This window comes from Aedes albopictus, chromosome 2, assembly GCF_035046485.1.
Source record: "Aedes albopictus strain Foshan chromosome 2, AalbF5, whole genome shotgun sequence".
NCBI classification, from domain to species: domain Eukaryota; kingdom Metazoa; phylum Arthropoda; class Insecta; order Diptera; family Culicidae; genus Aedes; species Aedes albopictus.
The window spans coordinates 19,206,461-19,230,978 of record NC_085137.1 but is presented as its reverse complement, the minus strand read 5'-3'; the positions used below and the strand labels follow the sequence as shown (position 1 = coordinate 19,230,978).

General features: G+C 41.7%; 1 protein-coding gene across 2 annotated transcripts in view; it reads right to left on the bottom strand.

Annotated features, from left to right (window-relative positions):
• Positions 1-35: 35 nt before the first annotated feature.
• The window catches only part of LOC109429576 (protein rhomboid), a 102,228-nt gene continuing 77,745 nt past the window's right edge, over positions 36-24,518 (bottom strand). For both annotated transcript variants that reach the window (XM_029864071.2, XM_062849274.1), the window contains exons 3-6: positions 21,231-21,302; positions 21,078-21,149; positions 20,771-20,947; positions 36-534 (exon numbers count right to left, since the gene is read on the bottom strand). In XM_029864071.2, the coding sequence (XP_029719931.2) occupies positions 247-534; positions 20,771-20,947; positions 21,078-21,149; positions 21,231-21,302 (609 nt within the window). In that variant the 3' untranslated portion in view covers positions 36-246. The remainder of the gene's footprint in view (positions 535-20,770; positions 20,948-21,077; positions 21,150-21,230; positions 21,303-24,518) is intronic.

The following is a 24,518-nucleotide window of genomic DNA, read 5'->3' as shown; positions in this document are numbered from 1 at the left end:
TACCTGCTAAGTAAAACGACTCAAAACCAGTTGAATAAAGCTTTCAAATAATTTTAATCGTGTATACATGACTATCATTTTCATCGAAATTGCATCTTAGGTACAGGTCTGACTAAGTATTTTTGGCCTTCGATCACCACCATTCGAATCGTTATTCCCTCTCGATAAATAAATAAATTTAACTACTTACACAAAACCGTGCATGAGTACATCAAAACATCAAAACGCCTGAACATCCCACAACCATTACGCTCGCACTTCCACGTTATACAGGATCGTGGCGACGACCCAACCGGAGAGGAGCAGTGCTGCCACGTATCGGCCAATCCGAAAATGTACCACCTTTTCCCCACGGTACACCAGGAATCCTATCAGGAGACCGCAGATGGCACCGCTGACGTGCGCCGGGACGCCTATCCGGGGCTGCAGGTTGCCCTTGGTCATGCAGTGGCGGACGGAATAGATTACGTCGCTGACGCACAGCACCAGGACGGCCATTATCCGGAAGTAGCGGTGCGACAGGGATTGGAAGTTCTGCGGACAGAAGTAGAATCATGAATACATAGTAAAATAATATGTTGTTTATTTTTTAGGTTTTTTTTTGAAACCCGAAATGTAAAATTATCAAGGTCTTGGAAAAAAACTGTAATTTTAGCTTGAAACACTAAATAAAACACTTGAGAAAACACTAATCTTCTGCAATTAAAACAAATAAAACAGAACTTCTGCCAGGTTTTCTGCCAAATCTTGACAGCCTTCAACTTCACTTGTTCGTAGACGCTAGCGAGTCTGCATACGCCTCCGTTACGTATTTCCGGGAGGAGACATAAAGCGGCATATAAGTGGCACTCGCCGGTGCAAAGACTAAAGTGACTCCATTGAAAACAAGTCTTGATCCCTAGATTGGAACTGAAAGCGGTCGTTCTAGGAGTACGCCTGCTCTGAAGACCATCCAGAACCAGCCCGAGTGTTTGATCTGTTGTCGATACTGCTGGAGCCAATCTGGAATTCTAGTTGTGTGGATTCGTTCCAAGGATTACAGTATGCGGCAGGAAAAAATGCGAAAGTGTTTTTCAACTTCAAACCTCATTTTCGTCCATTTGACGTTAACCAATCTATGTTTCAACGTTCCATGATCTCTAATAGGCTAGTTTTCTGAAAAGTAAATTTAAAAAAATTCATTTTGGTCACTAACCTTTACGGGGCGGCGCCTGAAGCTGAAGACAATCAAAATTTTCAAACCGCAGAAAAGTACACAGGTCGCTAAATTTCGTATCTGGTAAAACAAAATTTTTAATTTTCTCTACAATATCATCAAATAAATGTACTTATTTCATCTAGTATGTGAAACTACATGGCTCTGGATCAGTTTGGTCTGGTTGTTCATCGAATTTAATCAAATTGTATTACTGTTATAGTCATTTTGTTTAATGACTATTGGGCGCGCAGTTTTTTGATACCCGCTTTTCAGGCTTATATTATCACATGTTAAACATCAAATATGTTTATTTTTATTTTGCTGTGCTAGAATATAGACATTGACTGATACACTGTCGTGGAAAAATAGTCATATATATCCCATATTTAGCGTGTAATAGTGCCTTGAACTTTTCGCATTTTTTCCTGCCGCACCCTGTATAGGTGTTTCCACAGCTCCGCATACTAACTAGTGTCGAACTACGGCGCGCCGAAGAACTGCTCCGCGTAAACCGAAGCGTACCCTAATGAAGTTGTGATTCTGATGCAATTTCAAGGTCCTTCCGAACTCCGTCCCAATGTTGCATAACAACCCCCCCCCCCTCTTTTAGAAACACGGATGCCTGCCTGTGCAACCGTTCACGTTTACCGGGTTAGATTACCCCGGAGTTGAGATAGGGGAAATTACCTATTCTCGGCCGTTTTGTTCTCTTCGTCTCTGGGGTTTTTTGAAACCTATTTAACTCAGAGTTGGTCTCAAATTCTTCCCAACTAAGCTGAATTATATGGCCAAGTTTCAGGCATTTTGGCTGACAAAAACCCCCCATGACGAAGAGAACAAACTGTGGGCAGAACCACTGTACGCGAAGCGGACACCACGAAAAACGGACCGAAAAAGGATTTCTCCCGAGAAGAAAAGAACACGAGGCGCGTTTGATTAAAAGATATAATTCGCGTGTTAACTGTACAGAGTTCAGATTGATTATAATAAAGGAAATGCTCTGCGCTGCAGCGGCGCGCTTTTGTTTTAGTTTTATACGGTTGGCAGTCGCCCACTGCAAAAGGTATGGTTGGTCGTAGTCGTCAGCAAGGTGATTAGATGTGGCGAGGTAGACGTGTTGCCAACTCCCACACTCCTCCTCAACGCGTGTATCGAGCCTGGTCAGTTCGATACTCCTAGTTGTCGCAGCAATTGCCAGAATCTTGTGGCGCCCAGCGGTTTTGTGAGCGCATCTGCTGTCATTTGCTCCGAAGGACAATACAGTAGCTTCACCTCACCTCGATCGCTCAAGTCCTTGATAAAGTGACGCCTTGTATCGATGTGTTTGGAGCGTTTTGTAGCCCGCTCCGCCTGGACAAAACTAAGACAACTTTGATTGTCCTCGTACATGATCGTTGCTCCTCGCTGGTGTTCGCCAAGGTCCACCATCAGTCTTCGAAGCCACGTTAGTTCTTGGCAGGCATCGCTCAGCGAGATATATTCTGCCTCCATTGAGGACAGACTTACACAGGATTGCCGGCGGCTGACCCAGGCTATTGGTCCACCACCGAAGAAGAAGACGTATCCCGTTGTGGAACGCCGACTCGCCAAGTCACCGGCCCAATCAGCGTCCGAGTAGCCGACGAGGTTCCATCCGCCATCGCCGGGTCCAAACTTCAATCTCATGTCTTTGGTCCCCTTAAGGTACCTCACGATCCTCTTGGCAGCTTTCCAGTCCTGATCTGTCGGGGCACTCGCTTTCCGTCCGAGAAGAGACACACTGACGGCCACGTCCGGTCTTGCGTTGACCGCAACGTATAGTAGTGCACCGACCAAGCTTCGGTACAAAGTTATGTCCGTAAACGGTTTACTGTCGTTTCCGGCCCTCGTGTAACCTGCTTCCATTGGTGTCTTCGATGGCTTACAGTCCTCAAGGTTGAAACGCTTCACCAGTGCTTCTATGTAGCTCTTCAGCCGCAAACTGTAGACCCCTTCCTCGAATTGAATATCGTAGCCGAGAAAATGCTTGACCGCTCCAAGGTTGACTATGTCCAGCTCCTTCTTCAGCGCTTCGTATACTTCACCAATCTTCGCGGTATCTACGCATCCGACCAAAAGGTCATCCACGTAAACTAGCAGGAAGATGGTGATTCGCCCGTCTCGTCGAACGTACAGACAACTATCGGCTTGGCATTGACGGAATCCCAGCTTGGTGAGCACCGCATGGAGGGCACGATGCCAACATCGCGCCGCCTGCTTGAGTCCATATATACTTTTGATGAGACGGCACACGAGCTCCTCCTTTCCCGCCACTGCGTATCCGGGTGGCTGGCGCATGAAAATTTCTTCCTCCACTTTCCCGTGTAAATAAGCTGTCCGGACGTCGAAGTGCTGGAGGCTCATGTTGTTCTTCCCGGTTACTGCCAGAAGTGCCAGCAAAGTTTCATGACGCGTCACAGGTGCGAAGACATCCAGGTAATCTACCCCAAAACGCTGGGTAAACCCCTGCGCCACAAGTCGTGCCTTGTATTTGATGACGTTCCCGTTTTCATCCCGCTTGAGCGAGAAAACCCACCGAGAACCAATCACCTTCTTCCCGTTTGGCAACGGAACTAGCTCCCAGGTGGTGTTCTCTTCATGCAACCGCATCTCGGAATCTATGGCATCCTTCCATTCTTTCACCTCGGCCGCCTCGCGATGGTCTGTAGGCTCTTCCGCTGCGCTCTTAGCGACACTCACAACGAAATCCTTCAGCCTCCTTGGCAGAACGCCCCTTGTTCGCCTATCCTGTCGACGGAGTTCTTGCTCCTCCTGAACAACTGCACCGTCGTCGCTTCCTGGACCACCTTCCTCCGAACTGTCATCAGCGCTGACAAAACCTTCAATCTCGGAACCGCTGTCTTCGCCGTTATCTTGCACCTCAAAGGGCGGCCGTCGTGGCCTTGCTGCTACCGTGTCGTCCTGATCCTCCAAAACATTCAGCGGGACTTCAATATTGTTCTCCGGATCTCCTGCTGTGGCCTGCGGGGCAGGCTTCTTCTGCATCTCCGATCCGTCATCCAACTCTATAAACTTCGCATCCCGGCTGATAGTAATGCGATTCGTCGAGGGATCGAGGAAACGATACCCCTTGTGATCCTCCGAATACCCAACGAAAGTGAGTTTTACCGCCTTGTGATCCAGTTTAGAGCGCCTTGCATCCGGCACCCGAACGTACGCCGAACAACCAAATACTTTCAGGTGTGCCACGTCTGGCTTACGGTCCATCCACAGTTCGTACGGCGTTTTTCCAATCACCCGCGACGGAACACGATTCTGGATATACGACGCCGCCATCACGGCTTCGCCTCAGTACTGCTTCCCCATGTTGGCATCCGCCAGCATGCAAATCGCCATCTCCTGGAGTGACCGATTCTTGCGCTCGGCCACCCCATTCTGCTGTGGTGTGTACGGCGTAGTGTACTCGGCCTTGATCCCCTCGTACTCGTAAAACTTTCGCAGTTCTCGGCCGGTGTATTCACCGCCTCCGTCCGACCGAATGGTGACAGGCTTCCTCCCGAAGAGATTCTCACAGCGACGCACGAACTCCTTGATTTTCCCGGCAGCTTCATCCTTGGTCTTCAGCAGGTAGACGGTGGTGAAACGGCTGAAGTCGTCTATCAAGGTCATGATGTACCGGTTCCCCGATGGAGTTGCGGTTTCCATCGGACCGCAAGGATCCGTATGGATTAATCCAAGTGGCCAATTCGCTTTCCGTTCAACCACGGGGGGAAATGGCTTCCTTGCAAGTTTCCCCTTCAAGCAACACTCGCACGTCGTGCGAACCCCACAATCGGATAATTTAAAGCCACTTACCAGGTTATCTCCATCCATCCGCCGCAAGACATCTGGGTCGCGATGCCCCACGCGACGATGCCACGTGTGCTGGCACCGGTCGTTATGCTCACCTGCAGCCTTGAGCGATCTCTGATGTACTCGCAGCCGGTAGAGACTGCCGACCTTGTCGCCGACCACCACCGTCTCACCAGCGGCGTTCCGTATGGTACAATCCGAAGCACCGAACACAACGATGAATCCTTTCGCCGCTAGCTGGCTCACCGATATTAACCCGCCGTCTAACTCGGGCACGAACAGCACATTCTTCAGCGTAATTTCCACTCGGCCGCCACGCCCGTCTTCACCGAAAATAACACCATCACCGAGTCCGTCCACTTTCGTTTTATTACCATCGGCCAGGGTCACTTTTGTGTCAACACTTGTGCGCAGCGAGTGGAAAAACGCGCGATCACTCGTCATGTGCGCCGTAGCGCCACTATCAATCACCCAGCTGGTTGGCATCGAGTCACCAGCCATGAAACACACCGCACTGTTTACGTCCTGTGCTTGCTTCGCTCTCGGATTGTCATCCTTCGGCTTTTCGTCCCTCGCACCGCGCTTTTTCCCGAAACCACCACTGTTGTTCTTCGCAAGCCACTTTTTGCACTGCGCTTTCATGTGACCGGGTTGTTTACAGAAAAAGCACCGCCGCTCTTCTTTGCTGCTATCCGCGGCTAACTTCATCGCTCTCATGTTCTCCGACAGCGATGCGCCCTGCTGTTGCCGCTGCCGGAATTCATCCAACAGCCGAGTTTTGACGGAAACCACCGTCCAATCAGCATCAGCCCGGCACTGTAGGGTTTGCACTAGCACTCGGTACGATTGCGGAACACTTTTGAAAATCATCGCGATTTTCAGCGACTCTTCCAAGTTCTGGCCCGCGGCGGCCAACTTATCGAATAGTTCTTCCATTTCCGAAAGATGTTTGTCCATATCGTCACTCTCGTCCATGTTCGCACCACATAATTGCGTCAGGTAAAACACTACCGTCGACATAGTCGCTCTCTCATGGTGCTCTTTCAGAGCCGCCCACATTCCCCGCGCACTTTCCGACACTTGCACGATCTTGAATTGGCTCTCTTCCAGGCAAAGCCCAATATTAGCCCGAGCCTTCCTATCACGAATCAACCAATCCGCGTCGGCATCTTCCGGCTTTTCCAGCCTAATCACATCCCAAAGGTCTTCTTTCTCGAGCAACCACTCCATCCTTTGTTTCCAGGAACCCCAGTTGCTCGAGCCCAACTTCGGGAATGAAACTTTGGCATTATCCGCCATTTTGCCACTCGCGCGAAAAATCACTAGACCGGATTTTCACTCGCGACGAGCCCACGCCGAAATCAACGCACAATTCTCAATCCTTTCCGGCTTTTTCGCACGCTGGGCCCATTACCTGTGGGCAGAACCACTGTACGCGAAGCGGACACCACGAAAAACGGACCGAAAAAGGATTTCTCCCGAGAAGAAAAGAACACGAGGCGCGTTTGATTAAAATATATAATTCGCGTGTTAACTGTACAGAGTTCAGATTGATTATAATAAAGGAAATGCTCTGCGCTGCAGCGGCGCGCTTTTGTTTTAGTTTTATACGGTTGGCAGTCGCCCACTGCAAAAGGTATGATTGGTCGTAGTCGTCAGCAAGGTGATTAGATGTGGCGAGGTAGACGTGTTGCCAACTCCCACACAAACCTGCCGATAATACCCATTGTCACCCTATATGGTTTCAATTTAGAATGATCTATCAATAGGGTGCACATATATCAGAGTTTACCCATTTGAGTCATACATGCAGTACAAGCCATGGGAGAAAGTTTTCCAGAGTGTCAGGGATATCTGAGGTCACCTGTAATATTTTCTACGGGAACTCCTCCTGTAATTCCTGTTGTGATTCCTCCACAAATTTCTCATGAAATTCCTCCGGGGATTCCACCTAGGATTCCTTTGGGGTTTCCTAGTGGAATTCCTTGGAGAATTTCTTCTGGAATTCATTTGGGTGATTCCTTTTGGAATTCCTTCAATGATTTCTCCAAGAATTCCCTCACGAATTTCTTCTGGAACTCTTTCAGAGATGCCCTCTGGATATTTTTCATTGATCCCTTCTAGAGATCCTTTGGGGATTCTTCCTCGAATTTCCTTGGAAATTCCCACTGGAATTCTTTTGGGGAGTCCTGCTGGAATTTCTTTGTGGATAATTGCTGGAATTCCATTGGGATTCACGCAGGATTTTTTTTTTCGAAATTTGCTCTTGAAATTCCTGCGAGGATTCCTCCTGAAATGCCTTTGGGGGTTCCCCCTAAAATTCCTTCGAATATTCCTTTTCAATTTCATCCAGGGCACAGAGAACAGACGTCCAAGCTCATGAAGTGCAGTTGTGTAAAGCATTGCAACGGTTGGTTTGAAATAACTAGGAATTTTGCCATTACGCGGCGCTGTCAAATTTCGAATCGGGGTACAAATTTGCCGTTGTTTTACTTTTTGGCGCTAGTGTCACCAAGTGTGCACCCTAGTATAGTTCCACCAAGAGAATGTGTTGGTTTTACTTGGAAAACATTCATTGAATTCTTGTTCAACTTGTTTCTTATTGAAAATAATGAAACTAATTATCAATGAGTTTCTCAAATTTTGTTGCTGGATTAGTGAAATAATCATGAACATCTTGTTAATTAAGCAAATACAGCTCAGAGTCTGCGTAGGAAAATTTAAAGGTGCGCTAGTGAAATATTTCTTCAGAAAGTGCCATCATGGTGTCGAAACAAGTTTTTGAGTTGGAAAGTCACCGTCAATGTCGTTACTGAGCTTATTTTTTCTTTACACAAGATTTCCAAGCAATTATGTTCGAGCATGTTCGTCTGTTCTCTGTGTCCAGGGGTTCCTCATGGAATTTCTTCGAGGATTAATCTAGGTATTTTTTTATGGTTCCTCCTAGACATCTTTTGATGATTCCTTCACGAATTACTTTGAAAAATCTTTTTAGAATTTCTTTCGGGATTCCTCCTGGGCTTCCTTCATGGATTCCTTCTGAAATTCTTTCGGGGATTCCTCTTGATAATCCGTCGTAGATTCCTCCGGGAATTCCTTCCGGGTATCCTCTTAGAGATTCTTTGGGGATTTGTCTTGGAATTCCTTCGTGGATTCCTGCTGGACTTCCTTCAAAGCTTCCTCCTAAATTTTTCTCGGGTATTCCTTCTGATATTTCGTCAGGGATTCCTCCTAAAATTTACACGGTAACTCCTCCTGGAATAACTTTGAAGTTTCCTTTCGGAATTCCTGTGGTGGTCCCTCTTTTATTTTTTCGGAGATTTCTCCTGGAATTCCTCCAGCATTCCTCCAGGAATTTCTTCGGGGTTTCCTTCTAGAATTTAATCGGTTATTTCTCCAAGAATTCCTTCGGAAATTCCTTCTAGAATTCGAGGACTCTTCCTAGAGTTCCTTCGAGGATTCCTTCTTGAATTTCTTCAGGGATTGCTTCTGACTTCCTATGGGGATTCCTCTTGGAATTCTTTCGGGGTTTCCTCTTAAAAAACCTTTGAGGGTTTCGCTCGGAATTCCTTCGAAGATTTCTCCCGGAATTCTTTCGGTGGCTCCTCCTGGGATTTCTGCAGAAATTTATCCTGTAATTTCTTAGGAGATTCCTCCTAGACATCCTTCGGTGATTCCTTTTGGAATTCAGGTGGGGATTTCTCTTAGAATTCCATCGGGGATTCTTACCAGAATTCCTTCGGGGATTCCTCCTGGAACTCCTCCTGCCTGGAAACTCCCACTAGAATTCTTTTGAGGATTCCTGCTGGAAATTCTTTCGGGATTTTTCCTGGATATTTATCGTTGATTCCTCCTAGAAATCTTTGCTCATAGGATTCCTTTTCGAATTCCATTAGAAATTCCCGCTGGAATTCCTTTGGGGATTCCTGCTGTAAATCCCTCAAGATTTCTTCTTGAATTCATTTAGGGAATCCTCCTGGATTTCCTTCTGAAATTCTTCGAATATTTCAATTATGGATTCCTTTAGAAGTTTCTGCAGGCATCTCTCTAAGACTGATTCTTGTACCATCAGAGATTTCTGCGGAAGTTCCTTGAGGGTTTTATACAGCACTTCTTGCAGAGATAGGTCCAAAATTTTCTTTATGGGTTTCTCCAGGAGTTTCTTTTAAGGTTCCTCCTGGAATTCCTTCTGAGATTCCTCCCTGAAAACATTCGGAGATTGCCTAGTGTAAATAGTGTGATTTGATGTGTAAATAGTGCAAATTTGATAGCTTTTAAATGCTCTAAGAAAACGAAACGAAAACTGTAGGAAAATCGATATTGTATTGCCTTCATTTGCAATGGAGTAATGCAACATGAACTACACTAAGGATACGGGTAATGTCACAATAGGTCTAATCACTGGTCGCAACGACGGATCTGAACAAGACTGAAAAAAAAGGTATCCATTCAATCGTAATAGTTTATGTCATCAATGGTAATGAAACAGTTCAGACTATAAATTCTAGAGCGTAACGGTAACTTGTTTGCTTTGCCAATGTAACATTATGGTAAAATTTTGGTCACGCCGATTCACGCCGCCGCCGCCGAAAGCTGCCACCGGCGTGACGCCGATTACGAAGCCGCCGCCGGCCGAAAATGGGCTTCACGCCGCCGCCGAGCAAAATATAGTCGGCACACAGGTCTAGGTGGTCAGAATCATGAGATAAACCATGCCGAAGTACTTCATTTTAAATGCACACTAGCGCCACATGGCGGCGGAATTACGCACGAAACTTACCACCATTTGATAGCCATAGACCTTTTGACCGACTTTGCTGAAGATACGAACATTCTAGGTGATCAGAAGTTTGTTAGGATATTCTTTTGATATTTTTTCTAAGGCTAGATCCGTTACTATCATTCACCAGGTAATCACTAGTAAAACGCCGGATTATCTCTACAGCAAGCTGTGCCCATTTCGAAGTATCAGATTGAACCAACTTGTTTTGCCGAGATATTCTACCACGCAATACGGAAGGTCATTTTTCGTTAGAGGAGTTGTCTACTGGAACGAATTACCACAAGATATTTCTACTATAGTCGGTAAAGCAGCATTTAAAAAAAGGTGTCGAGAAATTTTCTAGTTGTTTTTGTCTATATTGTATAGTTGTTTCTTTTTCTAAAGTAATTAATGATGCATCCCTGAAAGAATTGCCGCACTTCGTTAACTATTATAGTCGCTTGTAACGAGAAAAGATGTAAGTCTTATGTTACGTAGGGTCTGGGACCATTTGGGCAGGAGCACCTATTTTGGGCACTTGCTGCTATAACTAAGTCAAATTCAAATCAATTGATATGAAATTTTGTACATGGCTAGATACTGTGCGTATCTCACCATATTCCAAAATTTAAGACAATTGGCTGAAAATTGACTGAGCTACAGCAGCAAGTGCCCAAAATAGGTGCTCCTGCCCAAATGGTCCCAGACCCTATAATAAATAAACAGAAACAGAAACAGAAACAGAAACAGAATCATGTCAAAGTACTTCGTTTTAAATGCACACTAGCGCCGCATAGCAGCGGAATTATGCACAAAACTTACCACCATTTGAGGGTCATAAACCTGCTGAACAACTTTGCTGAAGGTCTAAACTTTGCAGAGGATTCGGTTTTTGAGATATAGTTTAGTAAATCATAAGGTTTTCAGGTGATGTCAAACTTTTCGGGGTGCTGCCATTGGCGTAGCTAGCTTTTTCTTTTTTCTCATTCATTCTTTTTAATAAACAAAAGAAGGAGCGGTATGAAAGAGGGGGCCTGTGCCCCCTCTTGCATCCTTCTCTTTCTTGTGTTTGTATAAGAGAGCGAGTAAGAAGAAAGAAAAAGCTTGCTATGCTAATGGGTGCTGCAATATTCAATTGGGGTGTTGCAATACTAGACGATGCGATTCCATATTTATGGCGGGTAGTGTACAAGTACCATATGATTCAACTGATCTTTTATGACTACCAAAACGCACTATACTAAGTTTGAAATATGCCCGATGCATTGTTACGAGTGTAAACATAAAGGCCTTAACTCCAGAATGATTTAGAAGTACTAAACCATCGTCATCGTTGTGGGTCAATCTCACATACTCTAATTTGCAAGTATGGATCTAAAGAAATTAGTTCTGACATGCATACATTAGTTTAGTATCCTATTACAAATAAAGGAATTATAGTCAAAACTCCAAAGCATTTTATGTTGCCTAGAACATCACCAGGTCATGACCACCATCATTTCATGTTTTAAAATATATAAAGTTCAAGTGGTGTAAAAAGAAAACAAAATTATGTGTATTCAGTAGACTAAGTTCAAAACTTCTGAATGTTCTGGATAACCTGGAGATATATTTTACAGCTGTAAAAGGACATAAATCAAGCTTAACTTTACAAAACACCGTATGTCACAAATGTAAACAAATCGAGGTTTTTATGTGCATGCATACAGTGATGCAGATTCTATGTGTAGAGTCTCTTCTTTTCGTCAATTAGCATTCCAAAAGATTATAACAATTAAACTTAAAAACACCTTATGTAACAGTATTTCGGAACCAATATTTTTGTTACATAGGGTAGTGATAGCAAAACACCCATTTTGATGGTATCATAGCAAACTGCGACATACGGTCTTTTGGTGCCACGTTTTTCTTGAGCTTGAAGGAACCACAGTAAGCCCCCGCCACTGCGTTCCTACCTAGTGTATGATGCATGTGAGTATAATTCAATTGCTGACAGCACAACGCTGATGCGGATTTCAATACCATCTTCAGAGTCAATAACGTATCCACAAATACCGTATGTACCAAAATAAAGATAAAATACCCTATCTAACATTTTTACCTATTTAAACAAAAATCTTCCGAAATTAATATCAGATCCCTCATTTGAGTTTTATATCATAAAATTAATCGGTCTGAAGCTATCTAGGGATAAAAACACTAATTACGATTTCTTTGAAAAATTCAAAATTTTGGAGGCGATTTTCTCTGATCAATGCGATTGTTACATACGGTGTTTTGTAAAGTTAGGCTTGAATTTTTACCTAATAGCTAAAACCCAAGCAACGAACTACAGGCGATCTCCGATGTTACGAAGTAGGCCATGGCCGAGTAGTTTACCACACCGCAGACAGCATGGAAATTCATCCCTCCTGCGGACGGAGTAGGTATTGTAGATATACGAGACTCTCGAAAACTTGTGCGCTCAGTCAAGGTGGTGATCGGAGTGATAATGACGAAACATTAGAGACGATTCTGCTCGAGGCCGAGTCAACTTTCCTGGGCAACTCGTCTGGTTCCAAATTTATCCCTTCGGGAACAACAGTCATCCAATCAAAACTTCGAAGTAGCGGGAAGCTGGCCAGATTCATCACCCTCGAGTTCAGGAATCAATGGCTAAAGGAATCTCTTACTGTTGTCACGCGAAGATGCAAATGGTTTCAAGAGACGAAGAACATTGAGGTTGGAGATCTGGTACTACCAGTAATTGTTGACGGGAAGATGAAGAACCAATGCAGTCGGGGACGGATCGAAAAAGTCTACCCTGGACAAGATGGGAGAGTACAAGTCAACAGGAGTAATTTGAAGTTAGTTGTTCTGGACGTCTTGGAGAAGCGTAAACCTACGCCAGATGATCTAGAGGTCCCAGATCTTCCGCAAGTTTTACGGGCCTAAATCTTCAGGACGTTCTGTTGTTTTTTCCGCTGTGGTAAAGAGTTATATGCTCTCTTTACACTTCATGCGTTGTTGCAGTGTCCTTTTCAGGGCGCTGCTCGAGCCTATTGTGGTACGCTTATGCGATTATGACGATCCTATTTTCTTACCCTATCCCATCCCTTAATCCACCCTTCCCTCTCCCTTAGGTAAATGATAAATAGGCTCGTGTTCATGGCGATGGCACAAATTTCCCAAATGGAGGAGAACGTGCCTCTGGAGTAGGGTGGCCCACACTTATATGAAAAACCAAAATTTCAAAAAATGCCAAGTCTTACCTCCTCAATCAGTTATTTTGGACTCCCAGAAGCTACGTTCAAAATTTGAGTCAAAATTTGAGCAAAATCGGTTGAGCCTAAGAGGACGCTCAAAACGCTTGAATTTTGTATGGGAAAACTTGGCCAAATGTATGCAGAAATTTCAAGTTTTCGAATTTTGCCGCTAGGTGGCGCTGTAAACGTTCAATAATCAAACCCTTTGGTATTATTGTAGGTGACTATATGCCAAAGAACTTTGTCGAAGACCGCGAAGTGATCCGACGGCTGTGAAAAAGTTATACCCTAGGCAAAGTGATACAGATACAGATGGGTCCAGCTTTTTAACGTGTATGTACTGTTTCTCCAGTTCACACTTTGAATGTAAAAACATTTTTGGAAATGCTGTCCGTCGTGTGAAAGAAAACGATTATTTCTGTTCTTCCGACTGCTCTGCTATCTACCAACGGATTGTAATGATGCAGAATAGTAACAACTCTATGATGTCCTCTTTCGCGGCTGAAATGAAAGCAGTTATCTCGGCTTCTGTTGCTAATGAAATGCGGTCGCTTAAAACTGAGGTTAATCAAATTATTGCTTCCATCGAAAGATCTCAAGAGTTTCTATCCTCAAAGTTTGATGAAATTGTTACCGAGTTTAGGGATCTGAAGCTCGAAAATGAAAAATTAAAGAGTGAAATTGATCGTTTGAAAAACTCTCATAGTCAGCTGAAGGATGAGGTGCATAAATTGGAAGCTAACGTTGATAAGACGGATAAATCAGCTTTATCGAACAATAGTGTTTTATGGGGCATTCCCACAGCTCCTGGTGAAAATGTATTGAACTTAGTTGAGAAGTTTTTTGATTGCTTAGGACTGGAAGAAAACATGAAATTTGTAACTTCTGCTGAGCGGATTTTTGGTAATACCAAGAGCAATAACACTATTGTCCCTATTCGAATTGTATTTTGTGATAAAGGATCGAAAGAAGATGTGCTTGACAGAAAGAAACAGTTCGGGAAATTGCTGTCAACAGCGATTGATGAAAAATTCGTTTTGAATGGGAAAGCATTGAATGTAACCATCAGAGATGAGTTGTCTCCTCTCTCATTGGAGTTGTCGAAAGAGCTAAGAGAGTCGCAAGACCTGTTGAACATGAAATATATTTGGACTGGTAGGGGTGGTGTCGTGATGGTTAAAAAACTCGATGATAGCAAACCAGAGTTAGTCAAAACAAGAAGTGATCTTGGGCGCCTTATGAGTCAGTTTTCGCAAGATTCAAGTATTACTGGACACTCTCCGTCACCTAAATGGAAGAAAAGTGTCTACTAAGTTAATTTTTTGTTGAATGTGTCGTTTTATTAAATAAGTAAAATGGATACTATACCAAATACAATAGTTAATAAGTATTATGATAATTTATGTGAGAGGAATTAATGTTTTTGAAAAATTTGATGAAGTTATTTATTTTGTAAATGAATGTAAAATAGAAATTGATGTTATTGTCGTTGGTGAAACATGGCTTAAAATGAAAATTGCTGTATTTATAGTATTCCAGGCTATCGTGCGTTCTTTTCATGTCGTAGTAATTCAACTGGTGGTTTAGCTGTTTTCGTAAGAAGCTCTTTGGAATGTAAGTTAATAGATACCCAACTAACAATCGCCAGCCGCAAACAAGCATGCATGCTGAATTGTTGCTGTATAATAGTAATTATAGCTGAACTAAAATTATGCTGTACACATTACTGTACAAATGCGTTTTCAAGTGAAAAAGTAGCCAATGTTCAACTTTTCGTATTGGTATAAACAATGATAATTTAAATCACTCTTCAAGCGTTTAATAATATTTTTATTCGACGCGCAGTAATTCCTTTACAACATAGTTTAACAATACTTTTTTCTGCTTCTTGTTAAGTTCATGTAAAAATTAGGACATGTTTCTGTATAATGTGTTTTTCACAAGTCAAATAAGCGCTTTCGTTTCATCATACTTCGACTCAGAGTACATGATGAAAAACACGTGTTTTTTACCGAACAACAGCTGAATTAATCTGTTGTTCAGTCGTTAACCATAATGTTGTGCTAATTCACCACTGCTGTATAGGAGTCAGAGTCTGATCATTATTAAACCACGGGAAGTTTATGTTTTGGTTTGAGCGCTGCAATTCACCATCTCTAGGATGGCGCAGATAGGAAGGCATGCGGCTGGCAATCGACGGGTCTCGAGTTCGAATCTGAATTTAGGTAAATTTATATGTAGTTATTATTTCATAATATTTGTTCACAGCATTAAGTTCCAATTATAAGCTCTCGTGGAAATTGAAAAATTTTGCATTTTTTTTATTTTTAATCATTTTTGCTAAAGCTGAATAACAGCTTTACTATGTATTTGTAAAACGATTTAACAACAAACATTTCAGTTGGTACACAACACTATGCTTTAAAGTTTCTCCAAATTTGTGTGAACAAAACCCGAACAAAGGTTGTGTCTGAAAAATATCCAAATGTTATTCAGCATCATGCTGAATCAATTCGTCGTAAAGGTGCTTGTAAAATGAGTGATTGTTAGTTGGGTTGGCCCCTTGCTATTTCTTATTTATATCAATGACTTGGGCAACTTGAAGCTTCATGGGACACCAAGACTTTTTGCTGACGATACGGCTTTGTTTTATCCTGAATTCAGTATTCAAACCGTTATTCAGAACATCGAATCAGATCTTGAATGCCTAACACAATATTTTGACGGAAACCGGCTCTCTTTAAACCTCACAAAAACTAAATATATGGTTTTCCATTCTTCGCGTAAGTTGATACCACAACACCCCGATCCATGTGTCAATAATGTTCATGTTGATAAAGTTTCATCTTTTAAATATTTGGGGATACACTTAGACTCTTGTCTTTCTTGGGATATTCACATAAAACAAATTCTGAAAAAAGTTTCATCATTGTGCGGCTTGATGAAAAGAGTTCGGTGTTTTGTACATAAGGAAGCTTTACTGCAATTTTATTACGCTTGCATACATTCTATCCTACAGTATTTAATTATAGTTTGGGGTCATGCTTCCAAATCAAAACTTAAAAAGGTTCAAGTGCTGCAGAATAGATGTATCAAAGTTATTTTCAATTTATCTCCCCTGTTTTCAACGACTTCGCTTTACACTGATTTGCATCATAATGTTATTCCAATTCTTGGTTTACGTGATTTTAACACTGTCATGTATGTACACAATGCTTTGAACAATCGTAACTTTCATCACAACATTGAATTTCCAAATAGAGCAAACATACGTACCACAAGACATGCACATGAATTGTTGCGAAACAGAGTGAACACGAACCTGGGCCTTATCTGCATAACAAACTATGGCCCTTCAAAGTTCAACTCCATTCCTTCTGACATTAAAGGCATAACGAATACAATCCTCTTCAAAAGGAAGTTTAAGCAATATTTACTACGGAATGTAAGCGAATATATCGTATAGTGTGTCAACCTTTCCATAAATGTAGGTTTTTCTGGCTCCTGCTAGTTTTTGCCTGCTTTTTCACTTAAATTAAAGGAAAAATAATCAATTTGAAGTTCTAAGCCACAAACGTTATCACAAGGTTATATGCTTAGTCTATTAGTTTTGTTTAATTCTCTAGATTAGTTTAATTAGTGAATCCATAGTTCCACTGGGAATTCACATTTCTTGAATTAGTTATCATTGTTCTCCGCGTTATTTTTGTATTTTTTGTTAGTAATTGTCCATTACCAGAGGGCTCTCAGTGTGAGCTCTTTGGTGTGGGAGTGAGCGGAGGGTGAGCTAGGGCCACCTAGCGGCAAAATTCGAAAACTTAAAATTTCTGCATACATTTGGCCAAGTTTTCCCATACAAACTTCAAGCGTTTTGAGCGCCTCCTTAGGCTCAACCGATTTTGCTTAAATTTTGAACGTAGCTTCTGGGAGTCCAAAACAACTGATTGAGGAGGTAAGACATGGCATTTTTCAAAAATTTTGTTTTTCATATAAGTGTGGGCCACCTTATCTGGAGCTGACCTACTGATACCTGATACCTGAAGGTTTAAGGACGGGGGTGTGCTCCGACAAGACTCTGGCCAAAGTTTAGTCTTTGCTCTGGCAACAATGCTCGGTACAGGGCTACGCTGCTCATTGACTGAGTGGATGATCGATGATGAATGACATTGTTGTTGATGAAACGTCATGTATTAATACACTCCCGTTCAAAAGTTTGGGGTCACCCCCTCAAAAACATGTCATTTTTTTAGGCCCATATCTCCGCCAATTTGCGTCCGATTTCAAAACCCTAGGTGTCATTCAAAAGATAATAAGTCAAATAAACTTTGAACATGACTTAAAAGAAACTTTTTCAAAAAAATTTGTATGTAAACTTAACTCAAAGTTGCCACATTTTCTAAAAAATGAATATAAACTTACGGCAGTGTCGCTGGAAGTTGGGTCGACCAAATTTTAAGATGAGAGCGATAATATGACCCATTTTCTATTAGCTTTCAACTGCTTTTTACAGAACTTAACTAAAAAATCTAGAAAAAAAAGTTGTTAAGTAAATTAATCCTTGATGTCATCGGCCAAAAGTTTGGGGTCACTTTCGTAAAACATGGAAACGTGATTTGATGATATCTTCGTCATCTATAGTTCAATTTTAATTATTTTTGGTTCATTTCAAAGATAATTAACTAAATTTACGTTTGATGTCTTTAACTTAACGTATTTAACGATTTTTGTATATAAAAATGTTATGTAAAGTTAGCACATTTTACCACGCTTTAAAAAATGAGGCAACTTTACGTTAAGTTTTAGTATGTAAATTTCAACAAATATGTGTGGTTCAATGCCTATGCATTAAGTATCATTCATTTTGTTTCAAATAAGCCAAGAAGAATTAAAATTGAATGAAAGATGACAAAGATGTCAACAAATCACTTTTCCATGTTTTACGATTGTGACCCCAAACTTTTGGCCGATACATCATTTTGAGGGGTGACCCCAAACTTTTGGTCGATGACATCAAGGATTAATTTACTTAATAACTTTTTTTTCTAGATTTTTTAGCTAAGTTCTGTAAAAAGCAGTTGAAAGCTAATAGAAAATGGGTCATATTACCACCCTCATCTTAAAATTTGGTCGACCCAATTTCCAGCGACACTGCCGTAAGGGGCTGTCCATTAACCACGTGGTCATTTGGGGGGGTTCGGCCAATGACCATTTTGTATGGACAAATAAAATTTTTTGTATGGACTAATCACCACGCGGGAGGGGTTGAAAAGTCCCAAAAAAATGACCACGTGGTTTATGGACAGCCCCTAAGTTTATATTCATTTTTTAGAAAATGTGGCAACTTTGAGTTAAGTTTACATACAAAATTTTTTGAAAAAGTTTCTTTTAAATCATGTTCAAAGTTTATTTGACTTATTATCTTTTGAATGACACCTAGGGTTTTGAAATCGGACGCAAATTGGCGGAGATTTATTCTTAATCACTTAACCTAATTTACAGCTCTATTGTCCACTAGGGCACTACGTGAGCGATTTCAATTGACAGCTGTACCTACAGTATTGTACAGAGCCTAGATGTATTCTATTATACTTTATCGAACTGGTTGCCTTTCTGCTACTTTCACTTTTCTACTCTACATGGTAGAATGATGAGCACAAGGATGATAGGTGGCCGTTGTTCCTTTCCAGTCCGATTGGGGGTCCATTATGAGTAGCAGTTCGCCGATGTCCAGGTATCCGGGTCCGTTTGAGCCATGGGGCTCAGAAGAGGGTCAATGTCAGCCGCTCTCGGTGAAGAGCAACTGACGAAAAATTGCAAGTGCCGGGGCTGGGAATCAAACCCATGACCATCCGCATATGAAGCGAACGTGTGACCAACTACGCCACGGGCCCCGGCGATTGGCGGAGATATGGGCCTAAAAAAATGACATGTTTTTGAGGGGGTGACCCCAAACTATTGAACGGGAGTGTACGTAAATTGAAAACTGACGATCGCATAACATGCTCAAAGCTGATCCCGTAGTATCTGTACAACTGCTGCATCAATTATTCTGCAACAAATGGGAAACCGCGACATTTTCGGCCAACTGGATGCAAGGCGTCTTAGTAAAGGTACCTAAAAAGGGTGACCTGACTTGTATGCGATAATTGACGGGGCATCATGTTGCTGTGAACCGATCCTCTGCAAAGTAATCCTTAACCGGATACAGGAGAAGATTGACGCAACTCTCTGACGACAGCAAGCTGGATTCCGTGCCGAACGATCCTGTGTGGACCATATTGTCACGCTCCGTATCATTCTGGAGAAAATATATGAATTCCAAGTGTCTCTCTTTCTGGTGTCCATTGATTACGAATAATTTTCGACCGTCTCAATCACGGAAACAAGTGGGAAGCCGTCAAGCGCAAGGGTTTCCCTGAGAAAATCATCGGCCTCATTGAAGCACAGTACATGGCATTTTCGTGCAGAGTACTGCACAACGGTGTTTTGTCCGTTCTCATCCGGGTCGTTGCTGGAGTGATGCAAGGATGTATACTATCACCGCTACTGTTCCTCATCGTAATCGACGAGATCCTGGTAGGTGCGATTGATCGTGAACCAAATCGTGGGTTGCTGTGGCAGCCCTTTACCACGGAGCACCTAAATGACTTCGAATTGATGACATTGCTCGCCTAGCTCAATGGTGCATTGATATGCAGAGCAAGCTCGATGATCTTGCCAATCGCTCCTTGGTGGTTGGTCTTACTATCAACGAACAAGATCAAATTGTTTTATGTAACCACGGTCAACCCTTCCATCTTTACAGTAGCTGGACAACAAAAGGAATGATGTTGAAAGCTTCCAATATCTTGGTAGCCAAATGGCGGCCAATGGCGGCACCAAGATCGACATAGGTGCATGGCTCAAGAAGGCGAGGATTGCATTCACGAGTTTAAGAAAGATTAGTCGACGCATCAGAATCCGAATTTTCAACTCTAACGTGAAATCTGTGTTGCTGCACGCTAGTGAAACTTGGTGTGTATCAGTGGAGAACACTCAATGGCTGCAAGCCTTCATCTATAGATGTCTGCGATACATAACTCGGCCTGACAATTGAATCTCTAACTTGGAGCTCCATCGTCGATGCCATGAAAAGCCGATAGCAAGGGAAATTCGGGAGCGAAAGAGGAAGTGAGTCGGCCACACTCTACGCAGAGGCGGAAAGGAAATCTACAAGCAAGCGTTAGATTGGAATTCAGCAGGACATCGCAGCAGAGGCAGACCCAGAGCCTCAAGGGGCTGTCCATAAACCACGTGGTCATTTTTTTGGGACTTTTTAACCCCCCCCCGCGTGGTCATTGGTCCATACAAAAAATTTTATTTGTCCATACAAAATGGTCATTGGCCGAACCCCCCCTAATGACCACGTGGTTTATGGACAGCCCCCAACAAGGAAATAAAGGAAATCGGCAGGAATTTGACCCAGCCACCGTTCAAGGCGATAGCTGGCAATTGCCCAGGATGGAGATCTTCCAATTCGGCCCTGTGTACCAACCATGGGTGCACAGGACTGAAAGTAAGTTCTGAACACATTTGATAAATTTAGGTAACGGAAGGTTTCACCGTAATCGGAAAAGCAGAACAAGACGCTCAAGGTCTCCGAAACGGAACTGTTGGTAACTAGGGATGAAATTGCAATGGATATTCCGCTTTTCTCCCTTGAAGATTAACATCTAGTCTTATCATCATACCTACCATAACAATGTGCGGCACATGGCTTATCAACAGGCAGTACACCCCGGCCGAGGCTCCCACCATCTGCGTGGGATCGAACACGGACGCTCCCATTCCACCGGCAATCACGCCGGCAAAGTACACCGCCAGCACCGGCCGATGTCCCTGCTCAGTCTCGAGGGGGAAGGCCACTATTATCTGTCGAATATGAAGCCAAAGACATAATGTTAACAACGTGTGCGTGATTGAAATGGATAAATTGTTTGTCGTACAAGGTAGCAGTTTCCTGGTCGTATAGTAATAATGATCCCTAAACCCCCTCATATACCTGAATGATAACGTTGAGCATCAGGTGGACGGCATTGGCGTGGAGGAAGGTATATGTCACGAAACGCCATATCTATTTTGGGGGAAAATGATTGGAAGTGATTAGTCGGATGAATTATGTATCGTTAGCTGTATCGAATCGGGGTCAACTTACCTCATGCTGCAGCACCGGATTGAATATTAGAAGTTGGTAAAACCTATCGCTATTAAAGACGTATGTACAAATCTGAAAGTAGAACGGAAATCGAAGAGAACACTTATTAGTTAAGAATAATAAAGTTGACACAGTTTCTTTTGGCCTTATTACTAGAGTGCCGGTCTTCCACATCCATCAATCAGAGCGTTTTCTATTTGAACCAACAATAAACCACCAAGCAGAAACCAGAGAAATGCCGCCTGCACGCAGATTTATCACATCGTTAAAGTGCCATGTGACCCCATCGCTTCAACCGATCCGACACCAACATCGGATAGATGGATGGATGGATGGATGCACCATGATCGAAATTCATTGAGTTTCCTTTCCAGCTAGTGCCAGACGCTTCAGTTGGTGTACTTCCGTGTAGTGGTGATCGTTAAAATAATTCAATAAATTTTACGCCCTTTTGCTCTAATTTCCCATTTATTTCGATTGAAACCGACTAACTAAGATTGACGCACGAATTCGATCCCATTAGGAATGTGGATATGGGAGCAAACATCCATTACGTTCTGTAAAGGACTTTCTTCAATATTACAATTCTTGAAGTGAATTTTCACGGTTTCTTTTTCCCAAACCCCCCTCCTTTCCCAATATATAGCAGTAATTTATGGCTGACACTCATGCAGTAATAATGCGGAAGGGAAAGCTGCTCCGCTTCGATTCCATAAATCACATTGCTGATGGACGGAGATGTGGCTTTCGAGAAATTGGTTCTAAATTAAAATTCCTAACGGGCATATTGACAAGTTTTTGTGTTTCAAACTATTTGAATTGTCAAATTTATTTTTCTATTTAGTGACTCATACAAATCAGTATGTTTGTTTGTTTTCAGTAGAACTTAGGGATGGGGCTGTTACGGTGTAAGATCTACCACATTGCATCAAATTTTAATCTTGCTATTTTACTGCCTAAAATGGTAGCATTCCAGATTAAAATTTGATGTATTTTTGTAATGGTTATGTTTTAATTTATGTTTTGTTTTTAACTTCTAATAAACCTTTTTGTTTCAGGAGGATTCAGGTAATTTTATTGTATAAAAATACCATGTTTTAAAAAATAGTAACTGTTACGAGGGTATCACTTATGCCTTATTCAGTATATATTACTTAATCCTTTATTCTCTTTTCAGTGAAGAATCTTACCACCATTCCTGGCGAACTAATCAATATTTTTTAGCAAATCACTGTATACATCAGCATATTAAGACATGCGAACATGTTTAAATATCTATATCGTTATCTGAAAGCGTTTGGTACGGGAGGTCCACGCTTCCATCTTTCCCCTCGATTTCAAGGTGTTGAATGTTTTCAAATAGGCCCTGACTTAATCTATGTACTGTACATAATTCCCTTTTTTATGCCTTTTTTTCATTATATTTCAATTTATAAACCTTCAGCCAATAATGGCATACACCCAAACCTCCATTTAGATAGAATCCATTTAGATTATGTCACTCCATTAAGATAACGTTTAATAAATGAAATTTCATTTTGTTCAGCGCAGTTGGAGTACTAAAGATTAGGGATAAAGTTGGTTTACGGGAAAAAAGAAGAGTTGAGAGTTAAGAGTTGTTAACGACGTGTTTAAGGGTTAAAAGTATAAAAGTTTCCAAAAACTTCCTGGAGTTCAGACCATCTGATCTACTAGCGTAATCAAGTGATTTATTGGAGCTTAATGAATAAAGATCATGCACAGTACTATGAAACTAGGTGCTCTCAAGTGATGAGTTTATTTTTTGTTTGATGACCTCCTAGAACTCCCTTAGGTCATCGGATCTACCAACGTTGGTTGTCTTTCAGAGCTTTCTCACTGAAGTACAAACCTATACAGCCTCAGGTAGCTATGATGTATCAAGTGGTAAGTTCAATAATTCTTCAAGGATCTCCTAGAAATCTCTTGATTAAAGGTCATTGAATTTAGAAGAACAACTTGTATCTACAGAAATAATGAAGAATAAGATTCATACTCACACAGCCTCAGGTATATATGGTCGGCGTTAAGTCAGAGGGGACCAAGTTACAAAATTGACGAAAATAAGATTTTTAAGGCATTTGATTAAGAATTACTTTAGCTACTTGGAACATTCACCCGATTTTCTTAAGGTTACAATTAACGAGAGTTATAGCACAATTTTCTTTTGATTGAACTGCGAAAATCGATAATAGAGTGCAGTCAGAGTGGACCAAATGCTTGATGTCAAGAGAGTTAAAAAATGTGTATTGGTTAAAATCCAACAATCAAAATAGTTTATCATCAAAATATAATACGTTTCCAAATCGTATGACTCCCTAACGCATTTTCTGTTGATTATTGATCAAGAAAGCACGTGTAAATCTATTTTATTGTGGTCAATATCGTATTTTACAGATCATCGTATTTAAGCAAATTGTGGCAATTCGCGCAGACAGAGTGGACTATGTGTCTCTAAGAAAAATAGTTGAAATTACCTTATTCTTCGTAGTCCTTTCCAAATCAAAATATGTTTGTTTAGTAGCTGTTGGGCATCATATTGAAATGTACCAATACCCGTTTCATGAAGAAATTGATTTTACCGGTTATTTAAGAATTGTGTACTTGGTTCACTCTGTCTGAACGAATTATTGAAAAACGCCAGTCCTCTGAATAAATTATTATGAACTGTGTAACTACAATATTTCAAAAACGTACCGAACTATGAAAATACGTTCAAAAGTTGTTAGCTATTAAATGTTCAAGTTAAGAATTCTTAAATAGCTCATTAATTGACTACCCTTCATGTGATATTGAACTGTTGTACTTGGTCCACTCTAACTGAACATAAAAATTTAAAATGGAAATCAATAGTGTATTAACAGAAATTTCGAATTTCAAACTTCCTGCTCATATTATACACTACTCCTATTAACTGTTGTCCTACTTGTGCATTATTTTCTCTTCAAATATGTAAAAACTTGGGTGTGAATTGTAGTTGGTTGTAGATTTTCCAAAAATCGTTCAGTCAGAGTGGACTAAGTACAATCAATTTCTTAGCAATTTCTCGGTTTCAAGCTTTTTTTTACGTTTTTTCGCGATCAATACAGAGCGATGCTTTTATGAATAGTTATTAGGATTTATGGCAAAAAATCAAGAACATTTGTTGAAAAATTCAAAACTTATAGAGTTGCAAACTTTAAAGTCGTTTTTATAGAAATTAGGTAAAAGACACATGGTCCTCTCTGACTTAACGCCGACCATATGTTCTATCAAATAACTGGTTCAATG